Source organism: Chelonoidis abingdonii, chromosome 3 (assembly GCF_003597395.2).
Source record: "Chelonoidis abingdonii isolate Lonesome George chromosome 3, CheloAbing_2.0, whole genome shotgun sequence".
In the NCBI taxonomy this organism is placed as follows: domain Eukaryota; kingdom Metazoa; phylum Chordata; order Testudines; family Testudinidae; genus Chelonoidis; species Chelonoidis abingdonii.
The window spans coordinates 117,970,557-117,988,016 of record NC_133771.1 but is presented as its reverse complement, the minus strand read 5'-3'; the positions used below and the strand labels follow the sequence as shown (position 1 = coordinate 117,988,016).

The 17,460-nt window shown below is 40.1% G+C and overlaps 1 protein-coding gene across 2 annotated transcripts in view; it reads left to right on the top strand.

Moving 5' to 3' along the window:
- The window catches only part of LATS1 (large tumor suppressor kinase 1), a 42,601-nt gene extending 25,880 nt beyond the window's left edge, over window positions 1–16,721 (top strand). For both annotated transcript variants that reach the window (XM_032771782.2, XM_032771781.2), the window contains exons 7-8: window positions 976–1,082; window positions 12,460–16,721. In XM_032771782.2, coding sequence (XP_032627673.1) covers window positions 976–1,082; window positions 12,460–12,966 — 614 coding nt within the window. In that variant the 3' untranslated portion in view covers window positions 12,967–16,721. The remainder of the gene's footprint in view (window positions 1–975; window positions 1,083–12,459) is intronic.
- The last annotated feature ends 739 nt before the right edge of the window (window positions 16,722–17,460 follow it).

Genomic DNA, 17,460 nt, shown 5'->3' with positions numbered 1-17,460 from the left:
TGCTGATAAATGCAAAGTAATGCATATTGGAAAACACAATCCCAACTATACATACAAAATGATGGGATCTAAATTAGCTGTTACCACTCGAGAAAAAGAGCTTGGAGTCATCAGGGATAGTTCTCTGACAACATCTGCTTATTGGCAGTCAAAAAAAAATTAACAGAATGGTAGGAATCATTAGGAAAGGAATAGATAAGAGAATATCATATGACCTCTATATAATAAAAATATGTATTAGAATTGGAAAAAGTACAGCGAAGGTCAACAAAAAATATTAAGAGGGTATGGTACAGCTTCCATATGAGGATAGATTAAAAAGACTGCTCATTTTAGAAAAGAGATGACTAAGTGGGATATGATAATGGTCTATAAAATCATGAATGGTGTGGAGAAAGTGAAGAAGGAAGTGCTATTACCCCTTCACATAACACTGGAACAAGGGGTCACCCCAAAAAATCGATAGGCATCAGGTTTAAAACGAACATAAGGAAGTCCTTCGCACAATACAGTCACCCTATGGAACTTGTTGCCATGGGATGTTGTGAAAGCCAAAAGTGTAACTTGGTTCAAAAAAGAATTAGATAAGTTAATGGATAGGTCCAGCAGTGGCTATTAGCCAGGATGGTCAGGGACGCAACTCCATGCTATGGGTTGTCCTAAGTCTCTGACTGCCAGAAGCTGGGTCTGGATGATAGTGGATGGATTGTTTGATAATTGGCCTGTTCATTCCCTCTGAAGTATCTGGCACTGGCCATTGTCAGAAGATAGGGTGTTGGGCTAAATGGACCATTGGTCTGACCCAGTATGGCTGTTCTTAACCTTTTCTGGGTCAAAAATAAATATTAAATTATTATTAATCTGGAAGATAATGCAATAAATACTTCTAACTTGATATGTTGGTTATCCATTTAAATGTAAATCTAAGTAACCAAAGCACTGGTTTATTTTTATAAGTTTTTGCTTTTGTTTCAGGATATACACAACTGTGCGATTGGTGGAGTGTTGGAGTAATTCTCTTTGAAATGTTGGTGGGGCAGCCTCCCTTCCTGGCACAAACACCATTGGAAACACAAATGAAGGTAATTAAGAAAATCGAGTGTTAAAATTATGTAATAGTAACGTGCAAAAGTAGTAGTTTGTATAACCCTATCAGGATTACCATGCTGAAAAAGCAGTCAGAATTTGTGCAAAACTTTCTAATTATATAAAGTGAGAGGAGAGTTTTAAGTGAATAAGCACTATGCACAACTAGGTGATAAACTAACCGTATTTCTAAGCCAAAAGGTATCTTTCACAGAGGCTGAATATTGTAAGATCTGATTTGTTTAGTTTAATGCAATAATCTAAGCTTGTCATTTGTTCATGCTTGGTCAAGAGCTTACCATTTTTGCTCTCTTACACTGTGCCCTTCTCAGTACCATATTTCTCTCAAACAGTCCCATGACTCGTGAGAGAGCGGGTTGGCCCAGCATCCTTTTTGTCAGACAAGCAATGTAACAGTGTAAAGGGGCACTCGAGCACCTCCTAGTGGCTGGAAGTAGTAGCACAGTCCTTTTTCTCATCCTTGACACCCCTTGCAGGCTGCCAGCTGACCTTGGTGGGTCTTTGGTGGCTTCACTCTTCAGCCAAGTTATGAAGTTCAAATAAACCCTTTCATGGGTATGTAAGAATCCAATAACTGAACAGTCTATTTGCCCTTTCTTGGGTCTTCATCCCCAGTTCTGGACTCTTTACATTTGGCACTTTGTTCAGGTTCCCAAATAAGGCTTGTTCTCTTTTTGGGGTTTACACCACTTCGCCTGCGGCCAGAAGGGGAACTCGAGCCCACTGTAACATACTGTGGCACAGTCCTCACTAGTGGGGGGCTTTGTCAACCCTGCCCTGCAACCTTGGGTGCCTTACAATTCCTTGCTGTAGTAACTCCCACCTGGGCTGCTCATAGACTGCCTTCCAGCATGTATTCCACACCGAGTGTCTGTGTAACTGCAGGCTCCCAGCTACACTCTGGCTCCTACCAGCCTTGGTTATACTGCAGGGTGACCTAACACCCCCCCTCGCCTCCCCTGCCCTGAATCTTCCCCCAGAAATGTATGTCCTGTACTGCTGAGTCTTCTCCTGGACAGTACAAATATATTAAGTCCATTAGATCATTAAGGAAATTATATAACCACTTATTACTTAAAAGAGTTACCCAGACACTTTAACTTAAAACACTTATTAACTACAAAGAAATTTTAAGGGAATATAAGTAATGAGACATAAATGTCAAAATGGTTATAAGAATAAAGATAAAACTGTGATTGGTACCGACTTAAGAAACTATCTAAGGGCTTGTCTACACTGGCGCTTTACAGCGCTGCAACTTTCTCGCTCGGGTGTGAAAAATACCCCCCCTGAGCGCAGCAGGCTTCAGCACTGTAAAGTGCCAGTGTAGACAGTGCACCAGCACTGGAAGCCATACCCCACGTGGAGGTGGTTATTTTAGAGCTCTGCCACGACTACACAAGCCATGGTAAAGTGCTGCTGTGGCAGTGTTTTAACGTTTCCAGTGTACAGGAGCGGCTCCAGGCACCAGCGCAGCAAGCACGTGCCTGGGGCAGCAAGCCGTGGGGGTGGCCTGCTGGTCGCTGTGAGGGCAGCAGGCAGGTGGCTTTTGGCAACACGCCTGCGGGAGGTCCACCAGTCCCACAGCTTCGGCAGCAATTTGGTGGTGGGGACGCCAATGGCGTGGCACCGGCAGACCTCCCGCAGGCAAGCCGCTGAATCCGCGTGACTCGCGGACGACCTGCAGGCGCGCCGCTGAAAGCCAGCTGTCTGTCATTCTTGAGGCCGCAAAAAACAGAACCGCCCCTGCCAGTGTAGACTAGCTCTTAGTTACAAAGCAGACTTTCTGGTCACATATTTCCAGCAAGTGTACTGACCAAACTCTTCGGGTCAGGACCCTTCCCCCAGAGTCCAGTGGCTGTTTCCTTTTGTCTTTTCAGTTGCAGAGAAGGTGAAGGGCAGGGAGAGAAAGAGGGGTCCCTTGGTGTGTTTGTCTCTCCTTTTTATAGTTTCAGCCCCCCTCCTAAAAAACATTTGCAGCTGAGAACCAGGAGACAGAGTCTATGTGGAAGGATGTTCCCTGCTTGGTTTTTTTTCCCCTCACCTGTTTGAACTTTCTTTGTTTTTCTTTACTGCTTGATGACACTATTTACTGCTTAAATGCAAACAAAGGCAAGCACACATTCCTTCCGTTGTTTAGGACAGAGCTAACTTGTGCCTGGGCAAGGCTGTGAGGTTTGGAACATGTGTTAATAATATCATATGAGGGAATCTTCTAACTTAACATAGTGTTACCACACTCATTTTATCAAGACAATACTGACCAGCAAATTGAGTTTTCAAATAATACCTTACAAGGCATAGCTTGTATAAAGATTATTACAATAGTGTGTAAGTCTGAACACAGGGTTGTATTCAGTCACACTCACCCACTATTCTGGGTTCCAGCCCAGAGACCCTATAAACAGCAGCCACCTATGGCTTGATGCAATTCATTGCTGCTGCTTCCCCACACCTTTTCCTGCTTGCCCGCTTTAGCTTTACCTTTATCTCACAGTTGTGGTTCTTAGGTGTTCTCTCTCCCTGCAAATCCAGCTATGCAAAATTGCAGGCAGAAAACAAGCAGGCTATCCCTCAGGTTTCTTTTGACCAGAGAGGAGCACCTTCCTTTCCAGGTCCCAAGAACTGAACTGCTATCTGTCTTGTGTGTTTTTGTTTTTTGGCACAGTAGTCTCATACAAGGCTATGACAGCCACTTTTTTCTTTTATTTTTAGGCCAAGTTTTTTCTTAATATCCTTTGACTCAATCTAGTAACCTTCAGGAAATGCAGCAACGCTTTTTTGTGTGTGCACTATTCCATTTCCCTGATGTTCTCCTTTAGGGAACAAATCTTTGATTCTAAATTGTCTCAATTTTTCATAAAGAAACTTTCTTTCCATAGAATATTGCACACAGTGCCATAGAACATGGTCATCAGTTTCTTTGGTTTTGCACACACTAAACAGTCTGTCTTTGAAGTCTTTTTAGTAAGTTTACCTTATCATTTAAGGCACAATGATAACTCTGTTAACTCTCTAAAAATTACTACTTTGCTTTTTCTGTCATGAATGGAGTGTAGTATCTTCAATTGTTTTTTTAGCATATATCATAAAATCTTTTGTTTCCTCAGTCCATAATTCTTGCCATTCCTTCGCAAGCTCCTTTGCGATCACACTTTTAAATTCTTGTCTACATATGGGTATCTTAATATCCACCATATCCACTTCCTCATTTTTTTAGAGCTTTGTCTTGCTGCTTTGTCAGCCATCTTATTTCCAGGTATTCCGATACGTGCTGGAACCCATTCTATTGTTACACAACTACCTGCTTGCATTATTTCCATAGTTATGAACGTTATTCACTTATGTCATTTCTGCTTTCTAAAGTCCCTGTTCTGAGTGTCATAATACCTGACAAGGAATCAGATAAAATAACAGCTGCAGTTGGTCACACATCTCTTACCCAGGTTAGTGCCAACATTATCCCCGTTAGTTCAGCCATTAGTGCAGTCACATAATTCAGTAGCCTTTTAGATTTCTGGATTCCAGAATTAGGACCGCAAAAGGCTATTCCTACTCTGCCCAGTGTTGTCGTCTTTTGATCCATCTGTATAAACTTGGCAAAGGTGGCCCCATTTTTTATAAATAAGTTCAGAAATTTCATTGGTCATAATGTGTGGGTTGTTTCCCTCCCTCTATTTATTTATTTATTTTATTTATTTATTTGTGTTTTCATACAATTTCAAATCCACCAATGGAGGAATAACTTTCGAGCTGAAATCTCATTTCCTGTGACTAAAAATTTTTAGTTCCGTTTTTTTATTTTTATATATCTCCTTCAATCATTTTTTTGACCCTGATAGTATGAGGACACCCTGGTCCTCCAGGTTAGGGGTTAGGCACAGGGCTAACAACCCTGTCCGATTAAAAATAAAATAAAATAAAATAAAAATGTGTATGTTACGGAAACAGTGGTGGAGAAATTGACCATTACTGTGTGGGATGGCCTTCAGTGACCCGTATGACTGCTAGTGGTGAAAGCCGAAAGGAAGCCACTGGCATGAAGACTGCAGTGCTTAATGCCAATTCAAAGACCAAACTTGGTTTTTGGAACATATGGACAAGGTACAAAACAGGGAAGCTAGCTCAGGTCACAGCAGAGATGAGACGCTACAGCTTACAAATTCTGGTGTGAGCGAAAGCAGATGGATGGGATCAGCAAGATTAACAGCAGCCTAGGATGAAACTTTGCTGTATTCTGGACATGATGATGGACAAGACCATAAGGGTGTTTGGCATCCTTTTGAAGAAGGGAGTGAAACATTCCCCGCTTGAGTGAAAGTCCATCAGCAGCAGACTTATGAGAGCTAGACTGAAAGGGAAACACAATAATATCGCCCTGATTCAGTGCTATACTCCGACAGATGACAGTGATGAAAAAGCAAAGGATAAATTCTACCTTGCATTACAGGCAGAGTTAGAGAGTACCATGCCATGACCTATCGTCATGGGTGACCTGAATGCCAAGGGCAGTAAGGACAACGCAAACAATGACAGAGCAATGGTAAGACATGGGTGTGGCACCATCAATGAAAACGGAGAGAGACTTGTTGATTTCTGCAATATGAATGACCTAGTTATTAGCAGAACCCTATATCAACATTGTGAAATTCACAAGCTGACATGGTGTTCTCAAAATGGCAGAGATAAGAACCAGACTGACGATATGATGATCATTGACAAATGACAACACTCACTGGCAGATGTGAGTGAGAAGGGGAGCAGATGTTGGCAGTGACCGCTACCTTGTGACAGACTCCATCAATCTAACTGAGAAGTGTGGGTCCACCAAACAAGGGACATAGACATTATGACGTTCGCAAGCTAAAGTTCCCATAAATACGGAAAGTCTTCATTCTGCAGTTAAAGAACAGGTTTCAGGCACTTGCAGATAATGAAGACAAGGGGAATGTAGATGAGATCAACAAAAAGTGGGACAAAATAAATGGAGCAGTGAAGCCCGTCTAGGCTACAGGCAGAGGAGAAGGAAGGAGTGGATCACAACTAGCACATGGAACACCATAGAAACCAGGAGAGCCCTGAAGAAAAAAGCTTTAGACACAAAATCCCAGAAGCTAAAGGACAGATACCACCAGCAGTATAGCAAGGCACACCGTGAGGTCAAATGCCTTGTGAGAGCGGACAAACAAGATTATATTGATGATCTGTCAACACAAGCAGAGGATGCAGCTGCTTGTGGTGAACAAGGAACCGTCTACATGGCACATCAGTGGTAAATGGCAGACACCAACAAATATTCTCATCCGGAACAAACAAGGCCATCTACTGGCAACAGAAAAAGAACAAGACATGCACTGGACAAAGCATTTAAAAGAACTGCTGAACAGAGAGCCACCTAAAGAGGAAGCAAACATCCAGGAGGCAGAAGATCTTGATATCAACACAGGACCACTCCCCTTCCCCCCACTAAGGAATAGATCATTCAAGCCATCAACTCCTTAAAAAATGGAAAAGCTCCTAGCAAGGATACAAGGATAGCTGGAATGCAGAATTATTCAAGATAAATCCTGAGTTAGCAGCATCTATCCTGGCCCCTCTATTTATATCAGTCTGGGAAAGGGAAAAAAGTGCCAGATGAGTGGACCAATAGGGTTATAGTGAAGATATCAAAGAAAGGAACTCTCAGGGATTGTAATAACTGGCATTGTATCACATTTTTATCTGTGCCAAGCAAGATATTGTGCAAGATCATAATCCAGCATATATGAGAGGCAGTTGATAGTATTCTCAGACAAGAGCAAATTGGTTTTCAGAAAGGGCATGGATGCACAGATCAGATTTTAACTCTATGAAACATAACAGAACAATGCTTAGAATGGGAACGGCAACTCTACATAGACTTTGAGAAGACTTCTGATAGCTTTCACAGGACCAGCCTATGGTGCATTCTGTGGGCATATGGAATCCCTCTCCGTATAATCAACATCATCAAAAGCTTCTATTCCAACTTTATATGCAGTGCAGTGAGCTCAGTTTTGAAGTCAGAACAGGAGTACATCGGGGAGAGTCATGTTTGCAATCCTTTTCAACATTCCCATTGACTAGGTAATGCGGTGTACAACAGAAGATATGCCAAGAGGCATCAAATAGACACCCTTCTCATCCCTTGAAGACCTGGACTTCGCAGATGATCTCGCTGTCCTATCACATTCCCAACACCATATACAAGAAAAAACAACTATACTCAACACATTCAGCTAGCAAATTGGACTGAAAAATCAACCACAATAAGACAGATATCATGACCTTTAATATTGTCTCACCGTTACCAGTACGGATAGAGGATCATATTCTCAGTGTGGAAGTAGAGAAAAACATCACCAGTGTAGAAACATTCACATACTTGGGCAGCACCATCAGCCAGGTTGGTGGAACAAGCCAGGACATCTGGAACAGAATCAATAAAGCTAGGAACACCTTCAGGAGCCTAAATACAGTCTGGAAATCATTAAAATACAGCACCAAAACCAAACTCAAGATTTATCAGAGCTGCGTACTTTCAACACTACTTTATAGTACAGTATGCTGGTGAAATGAGAAAGTATGATCTGTCCAAACTGTCTTCATTCCATACAGTCTGCCTCAGAAAAATCCTCTGCATCTTTTGGCCCAGAACAATCCCAAATGAAGATCACACAATGCAGTCAAAAAAATATGAATGCCATCATACCCAGGAGGCGTTGGAGATGGATTGACCATGTATTTTAGCAATAAGATGGACACTTGAAGGCAAGTGAAAACAAGGCTGCCCAGAAACAACATGGGTTGTTTTCAGCTGAGCTGAAAAACCCTGGGGCACAGAGGGGGAACCATTGAAAGACTTGCCAGAAACAGACAGGAATGGAGGAGCTTAGTCACTGCCCTAAATGCCAGAGGCATAATGGGAATGATGATGATGAATGGTTGGTTGACTGACTGACTGACTGAGTATGAGGCAGTCTGTGGCAATCCATATCACTTTGTCTACTAAGCTTCCAGTAATACTTGTAAATCAGTTGTGTACTTCCATTGTCATGATTCCCTTTTACCTTTGCCCAGAAAATTAGAACTAATAGTTTAATCCTTAGATTTATAGGTGCTTCCGCAGTGGTTGTTTGCAGCACACACACTAATGATCATGTTGGCCAGCAGTTCCAAGTTTCTAAGAGTTGTTTTTGAGACTGAATCAAAAGCTTGCGATCTGTAGTCTAAAACTGGTCTTATCAATGCTTAATACATCAGTACCTTTTTAGCTGCGCCCCATTTGTTTCCAGCTATGCTTCTAGGTAAGTTCGTCCTACTTCTGTACATTTGTATGATTATCTATGTGACCTTTCCAAATTAACTTATTAACAAACACTATTCCTAGGAACATAAGCTTTTGAACTGATATGTTTTTCACCGTAAAGAAATAAGTCAAAGTCTTCTCTTTTTTCTTCCTGGTTGAAAGCATTCCCTTAGTTTTTGCAAGCAAGAATTTAACTCCCCAATCCCTTCCCCACTTGGAAATCCTCTGGATTGCCTCATTTATCTTTAATATGGTTACTTTTAGTATTTATACTTAGTCCATATAGCACAGTCATCTGTGAAAAGGGACATAGTTATTCCCATCTGCACAATTTCTGGGAGGTTATTTATCATAATGGAAAACAAAACAGAGCTAATAATACTCCCTTGTGGAGTTCCATTTGTAAGCATGTAGGTTTTTGATGAAGCTGTTTCCACTTTGACTTGTATAGTTCCATCACTTGAAAAGTCTCTTTGCCACCAAAACATTCTCCCTTTTATTTCAATTTTGGCTAACTTACATTGGAGGCCTTCCCTCCATACCATGTCATATGCTTTTTCAGTGTCCAGGAAGACCGATATCATAAAGTTCTTAGTTCTTTATGCTTTTTTGTACCTCCATTTCTAGTCTCACTATATATGTTCAACCATGCATGTTCCTTTTATGAAACTACTTAGTACTGTTACAGTATCCATTTTTCTCCAAGTATTCCACTAGTATAATTTTTTTACCATGATTTTCCCCACACATAATGTGAGGGCAAACTGAATTGCTAAGGCCTTGCAGCTCCTTTATCTGAGCCTGCTGAGCTCTGATTGGCTGTCACTAGCCCTTCTAACCCTTGAAGGACCTGGTGTCTTTAGCTTTTAGGATGAGTGCTCCAGTGAGGTCTCTCTAGGTAGGCCTGGAGGACCCACCTTTGTTACTCTTCTCATTCGACCTTGCTGCTTCCTAGGGCAGGGTGTAGCGGAGAAGTATGGCCTCTAGAGAGGCTACGAAGGCCTGATGCGTCCCAGCACAACCAGATAGTTATCTTTTTCTCTTACTTTCTTCCAGAACTTAAGATCAGTAAAGAGCATATTCCTCAAGAATGGTAACAGTCACATAGCACAACTAGATTCAATCCTGAATGACTAAAACAAATTACCATATATGCTCGTTCATATGCCGAATTTCTTTAGTAAAAAAAGGAAGCACCAGAGATGGAGGTTGGCTTATGAATGGGTATAGAGAGGGAGAGGTGGAACACAGCCCCTCCCACCAACAGAGGGAGCCAAGGAGAAGCAGCACAGCCAGCAGAGACAGAAGGGAAGAGGCGGGGCCAGAGTGTCTCCACTTCTGGCCACGCTGCTCTCCCACCAGCCTCTGAAGCAGCTGCAGCTCCGGGGCTGACATACTTTGGCTGTGCTGCTCAGCCTGGCCCTGCCACCCCAGAGCAGGCTGTGGCTGCACCGCCCGGGTGCCGGAGCACTCTGTGGCCGTGCCACCCGGCCCAGGCCACGGGAACATGCTGTGGCCACACCACCCAGTCTGGCCTGCCGGAGAAGGCTGTGACCATGCTGCCCAGCCTACCGGAGCAATCCAGCCAGGTCAGACACATCTTCCCCGGCCCTGCCTAGATAAGGTTTGAAGAGACGGGATGGGGAGAGTGTGAAGGTCCTGCGCTAGGGGTGGGGTTATGTGGGGGTGGTCACAGGGGTTACACCCCTGACTCCCAGCTTCTCCCTCCAAAAAATAAATAAATAAAAAAATCCCCCCTCTCCCCCTCGTTGCTGTCCTGGCCCGTTAGGGTAAGCAGCTGGTGGGCTGGGACACTTTGTTTACTTAGGTTTACCTCCGTGCCTGCGGACACTCAAGGTAAACCATCTCTGCCCACCAGTGGCTTATCCTGATGGCCTGGGAGCCAAAGTTTGCTGACCCCTGAATTATAGGGTTGGCTTATGAACGGGTTATAAAAATTTTCATTTTTACTTATCCATCTTGGAGGAGTCAGCTTATAAACAAACCGGCTTATGATGAAGTATATACGGTACATATTTTTATTTTTAAATCGATTAGAGAAAATATTGGTAAGAAGATTTAGAAGATAATGCATGTTATTTATAGGCCTATTTCTAGGCCCTGGTGAAACCCTTAGAAATCTTAATTACGAAAGAGAAATATTAGATGGCATCAGAAAGTTTAGCCAGATAAACTGTATAGAATCTCCTGGTCTTTCCAGATTCTGTCTCTTGCTTCCTGTGGGAAAATACATTCATAGTTTTGTGTTTTTAATTTATTTATTCATTTATTTTTAAGACTAGAAGGGATCATTATAATCATCTAATGTGATCACTGGCATTGACAAACATCTGTAAGCACTGTAGTGCTGGTAGGAATAACGTTATAGAATTTCACTTAGTAATTCCTACATCAAGCCCATAACTTCTGATGGAGCTACAGCATATTTTTTAGAAAGATATCCAATTTTGATTTGAACACTTCAAAGGCAAAAATCCACCATATTCTTAGGCAAGTTGTTCCATTTAATTACCTTTACTGTTAAAACTTTGCACCTTATTCCTAGCTGAACTTGTCTAGCTTCAGCTTCTATACCTTGGATCTTCTAATGCCTTTTTCTGGTATATTAAAGAGCCTTCTACTATCAGTCTTCTCCCCATGTAGGTTCTTGCAGACTGTAATTGAGCCATCTTTTAATTTTCTGTTGGATAAAGTAAATAGATTACGTTTCTATAGTCTCTCACTGGAGGATTGGCTTTCTAGACCTTTAATCATTCTTGTTGCTCTTTTCTAAACCCTTTCCAGTTTGTCAGCATCCTTTTTGAAGTGCGTACATGAGACCTGGACACAGTATTCCAGTAATAGCCTCACCAATCCCATATATAGTGGTAATACCACCTTCTTACTTCTCAGTATTCCATTGCTTATGCATCCAAATATCACATTAGTTTTCTTAGATCTGGTCTATATTGCAGACCTCTATCAATAGAACTACATCGCTCAGGTCAGGGTTGTGGATTTTTCACCCCATGAGTGATGTAGTTATACTGACCTTCCCTCTCTGTAGACAATGCTATGTCAGCAGGAGAGCTTCTCCTGCCAACATAGTTAATCCACCTCCTTGAGAGGCGGTAGCTGTGTTGATAGTCTTAGAACATCTTCATTAAAGCAATACAGGGGCACCAATGCAACTGTGCAGCTTATTCAGTGTTTGAAGTGTAGACTTGCCCTTAGTCACACCATCAAATTGGGAGCTCATGTTCAATTCATCTATCATGACCTCAGAATCCTTTTCAGAGACAGTGTTTTCCATAATACGCCCTGCCCCTCCCCCTGTAATTGTGACCTGCATTCTTCGTTACTAGTGAACTACCTTGCATTTGGCTGTAGGAAAACAAATATCTTCATCTCTTAAGGCTTGTACACACTAGTGCTTACTTCGGTATAACTTCAGTTGCTCAAGGCTATGGAAAACCATCTCCCTGTGCAACATAAGTTACACTGATCTTAAGCACCAGTGTGGACAGCACTGTGTCAGCGGAAGAAGTGCTTTTCAGCGCAGCTACCGCCATTCAGGGAGGTGGATTAATTATGCCAACTGTAGAGCTCTCTCCCCTGGGCATAGTGTCTGCACTAGTAGTGCAGCTACATCTGTGATGCTGCAGCAATTCTGCTGCAGACTAGCCCTTAGTCAGTACAGGTTTCCCATCTGTGCAGTGAGGGCAATAGCGCTTTTCTTCCTCACAGGGGTCTTGTGAGATAAACACATTAATGATTTTGAGGCAACTTGGATGCTGTGGTAAAGGAGGATCCTATAAGTACTAGAGAGAGAGATGATGGCAAAATAAGTGTGGAGGCTGAGTTTTTAGGGGAAAATACTTATAGGTGTTAAATGATCACTCTTGAAACAGTTTTCATTGTGCATTTCATACTTGGGGTTTTGTTTTGTTTTTTTAAAGAAATTACAAACAGAAAATGAAAAATTTAACTTTATTTTCTGATCTTATTACACTTTCTTTTTAAAGGTTATCAATTGGCAAACAGCTCTTCACATCCCACCTCAAGCTAAATTGACTCCAGAGGCTTCTGACCTTATTATCAAACTCTGCCGAGGGCCGGAAGACCGCTTAGGCAAAAATGGTACAGATGAAATAAAAGCTCATCCATTTTTTAAAGCTATTGATTTTTCAAGTGATCTACGACACCAGACTGCTTCATATGTTCCTAAAATTACACATCCCACAGACACATCCAATTTTGACCCAGTTGATCCCGATAAGTTATGGAGTGATGATAAGGAAGGAAATGTAAATGACACACTTAATGGATGGTACAAAAACGGGAAACACCCTGAACATGCTTTTTATGAGTTCACATTTCGAAGATTTTTTGACGACAATGGCTACCCTTACAACTGCCCAAAACCTATTGAATATGAATACAATAATTCACAAAACTTGGAGCAGCATTCAGATGACGATGATGAGCAGGCAGGCAAAGGGGTTCAAAATCGTGATCTAGTTTATGTTTAGCAGAGAAGTTGAAGATATTTGAACCGTGTGTTTTGAACTTGGGATTTTTCAAAAATCCCCTGTGATGAGAGAATTAACATAAGATTGCTTGGGTAAATATATGCACACTTTATATAAAAAAAAATAAGTTACCATTATCACAAAGTTCTGTATTTTTCCTTTCTGTACATTTTGTTTTCCCAAAATGCAGGGAAATCATTTTAAAACGTTAATTTATTCCAGCATTATTAATCATTAATTTAGAAAATGATGTTAGGAAAAATAAATTATGAACTGAGTTTATGATCAGTTCTTTGTACTTTTAAGTACTCAATATAGGAAATAGTGATTTCTTAAAAGGAGATGCCTGTTATCTATTTGTACATAGGCTAAATAAATTTTTTTTTAAATCTTTGTTCCAGACTTAAACAGTTCTGCCTTGCTTTGACCAAATATAAATCTTATCATACACCTAGAAAACTGATAGCTCTCTGATACAAGGCTGCTGTACCATGGCTTCCCACAATATCAAGCTCCATTGTTAGCAAAATTAAGCCTGTTTGATAAGTAATTCCCAGTTACTACAGCTTTGAAAATAGGAAGCATCAGTCTCTGTTGTAATGTGACTATAAATGGTTTAAAAAAAAAGTAGGGTTTTTATTTATATTTAACTTAAAATTATATTGAAAGCTATAACTAGATTTAGGGCACTGTGGTACCTAAAACCAGTAATAGTATTTACTTAGTAGCAATTTAGCTCTCTCCCTGTCAGCCCCTCTATGTGGGAGGAATAAAGCTTTAGAAAAAAATAGCCTGAAATCTGCTCTAACTTCATTTTTTGACTGAAGCCAAACTGTGCTGTCTCTAAAACTCTGTTCCAATCAGAATAATTATAGCTTGAAAAGTTGTTTTTAAAATGGTTCTATTTCTTGCTCCAGCCTTTTAGTTGGTTATGAGGAAGGATTGAGAGTATGATACATGGCTTTCATTAGGCTTTTGTGCTGCGAAGACCAGTTTTGTGTGTTAAAGCTTAACCAGTGGGAAACGCTGCTGTGCGTGTACCTGGGAACAAACAAGTTAAGCTCTTTGTTTCCCCCTTGTTACATTTCTGTCATTGGCAGTTTAATTCAAAGTAGATTTACCTCTGTGGTGTTTGATACTGCGATAGCAGATGCATATAATTCTGAATACTGGTTTCATGGCATTCAAGCAGCAGCTGAGCAGAAGTTCTAGTATCGCAGCATTAAGATGCAAAATTAATGAGCCTTTTGTGATGCTCAGAGGAGAGCACACCACTAAACAGCTGTCCCACTCACAAGACCAGCAGTTGTTTCAGGTGTGGAAAGAGAGAGTAATGCTCCTCGATCCCATAGCCAGCAGTTTTTTTGAGGGACAGAGGGAAATGTAGGTTGTTTTTTAAAAAATAAATAAAAATTTAAACATACTTTTAAACAACCACAGTTTCCCCACTCCTGGGTTGAAGTCCCATCTGTTTATATCAATGAGACATTTTTAACATCAGTGCGTCCTGTTTACTCCGATCATCCAGGCCATTATACTAGAATTCTTGCTCCCTAAGCATCATGAAACCACACTCAGAGCTGGTATCACAGCAGTGTAAGGAGTACGTGCAGTACCACTATGGTGCTATCATGATAAATGTCTTTTAAAAATAATTTTAAGAGGCCTGTTTTTTATGGATATTTACTTATCTTTCTGTTCTGAAGCATCTACCATGGTGAAAAGATATTTATGTAAAAATATGCATTCCTTATAATAAAAAAAGCTATTTATCTATAATCTCAATAGGACATGAATCAGTAAAACACAATTCAAGTCCTGTATGCCTGTCTTAAAGAAAGCTGTTCTGTCTCAACATTTCTAAGATCTATAATGTTTAGCTTCAACATTATAAAATGGATGCAATATATAAATACTTCAACTTTTTATTTTTGTTTGTAAAAATAGGCTTTATTTCACAGTAAATAATCATTTAAAGGACTGTCTTTATTCATAATGTTGGTAAGTGTCCCAGTAAAACTGGCAGATTTAATCTCATTTACTTGTCCTGCAGTAAAGTGTAATATCTTGCTAGTTAAAACCAATTTAATCAAGTGAGCATTATTTGTGGGCATGTAATAAATAAAACTTCCTTAGACAATGTTGTCACCTTTTAATTACAAATACAATTTTTATAATTGATTATCTGAGCATATATCTCCTTTCCCAGTCCATCAGGATCTAGACTTGTGATTGGTCTTAGCCAAACAGTGATGGGTTTAGCTGAAGAAAGATGTCCTTTCCAAGGCAGTTCCATTCTACATAAGGAAGTTAAATCTAAAAGGAATTGCTATTAAACCAAAATAATCGATATTTTAAGATAATATGCACGGTACTGAAATATGAGATACAGCTTTGCCATTTTGAAATACTTAAATATATTTGTCCTGAGAAACTGGTGGTATTTCCAATTATCTGCCATTACATTTCTGATACTCCTAATTTCTGAAGTTTGCAGTCTAGATGCTGCAGTACTCCATAAATATATTTCTCTCCTGGATCTCCCAGTGCATTACAGCGCTAAGTCCTGCTCTGGGAGAACAGAAAATATCCTCATAAACAATTGTGTTATCTCAGTTCTCCAATGTATTGCCCTGTGCTCATGTGGGTAAACTCCCTTTGACTACAGAAGTAGTTCCAAACATGGATCCAGGACATGTTGTTGTGACCTTTAGTGTCTTCTGTTTACAATATTGATATTTCAGTCCTTCATAAATTTTGCTCTAGAATCTTCTGGGGCATTGAGATTCAGATTGATCTTTGTAGTTTGTATTGACAACAGAGGAGAGATGCTTAAAACCAGCAGCTGTGAGACTGTATAATCACAGTTTTAGTTCGGACTTCGTGAAAATATTTTCAATTGTAAAGAATTAAAATGTTACTGTCTTTTATTGCCTCATGTATACATATAAATTGTATTTATAAAATGTTCTGTAATGATGTAACTATTGTAAATACTGTTCTGATGTATTGTTCAAGTATATTCTATCCTAGGGCAGGCCCTCTTGCTTTATCTTTTCTATCTTCATATTTCCACTAGAATCAATAGAATGTATGACTAGAAAGTCATTTTAAGACTGACTGAAAAAAATCTTCTGCTGTTGCTAATTGCAAAGCTGAGAGTGGGTATGATTTATTTGGACTTAATTTTGTTTAGTTATTAGCTAATGCAGTGGTTGTATTCTTAGACGCTGCTGCTGTTACCCTACATACCGTAACACTCCATTCCAAATGTTGTTGGTATTTAAAATCAGACATTTAATCTGTTTGCTGTAATTCAACCAAAGCAAAGAGAGAACAAATTTCAGTCAACATAATAGTAAAATGTTATGAGTGCCTTAACATGCTTTTGAACAAAGGCACTATTCAAGTTTACTATTGTAGTGTGTGTGTGTGTGTCTTTTGTATGATAAATGTTCTGCTGACAAAACACTACACTTTTTTATAAAATGACATTAGAGCAAGAGAAGGAATTGCAGCCTTCGTGGACAATAGAAATCATCTTTGCATAATTCTGAATGTAACTGCTGTTGGTAATCAGTGACATTCCCTCTAACTAGTTTATGAATGTTTCATTTTTTTCAAAATCAGTTTCTCTAGGATAATATCTGCTGGGATAATAAAAAATAAAGTACAGTAAATCTTTTTCCTTATAAATGGTAAATAAATTCTGGTTCTACTAATCAAATACAAGTTAAAATTTTAAATTGTTCAAATGTTGTTGGTCTTCCTCTGTTCTCTGTGCAAATCGCTGTACTTGGACATAGTTTCTGATCGCTATCCTAGAATTTCTGCAACTCAAGTCTCACAATAATTGTAATTTGTCACTCTTCTTTCTCCCCTCCCACCATCGGATGATTAAAATAGCCCTGCTCAGGATGTACTTACTCAGTGGACAATGAATGGGTATGCAGTCTCTACAGACGGTACATCATGGACAACTCACTTCACAAATAATTGCTTTTCTTGGAGATCTAGAGAAAGTGCAGCTCTTAAGTTATAAAAATCCATTCCTAGCATACGAGTGGCATCCAAATACAGGACGTTGACTTTTTCTTTGATAGGCTTATGCTTGAAGTGCATATCTTAAAAATGAAAACAGGTGCATAAATCCATGCTTCAGTAAAGAGGTATGTTACATGCTAACTCCTCTACCAGACTTGGACCTCTTGGGCCTGAAATGAAATACAGTGATAGTTTTGATGTTCTTGAGTGGCAAGTGATTATATGACAGTTAAAACAAGAAACACATAGGCTTTGCAAAGGAACTTTTTAAACATATCAACTTTTTACTCTCAGAAGCATAAAATATTTACAGATCTATGGAAGAATAACAAACATCTAAATGCAAGTCGTACCTTAGGCTGATCTCACCCCTCTGGTCTGGGTCTGTCTATGTTCAGTGTAGGTGGAGACTCCCGTGTCTCCAATGCAGCAAGTCCTACAGTTGGCCCC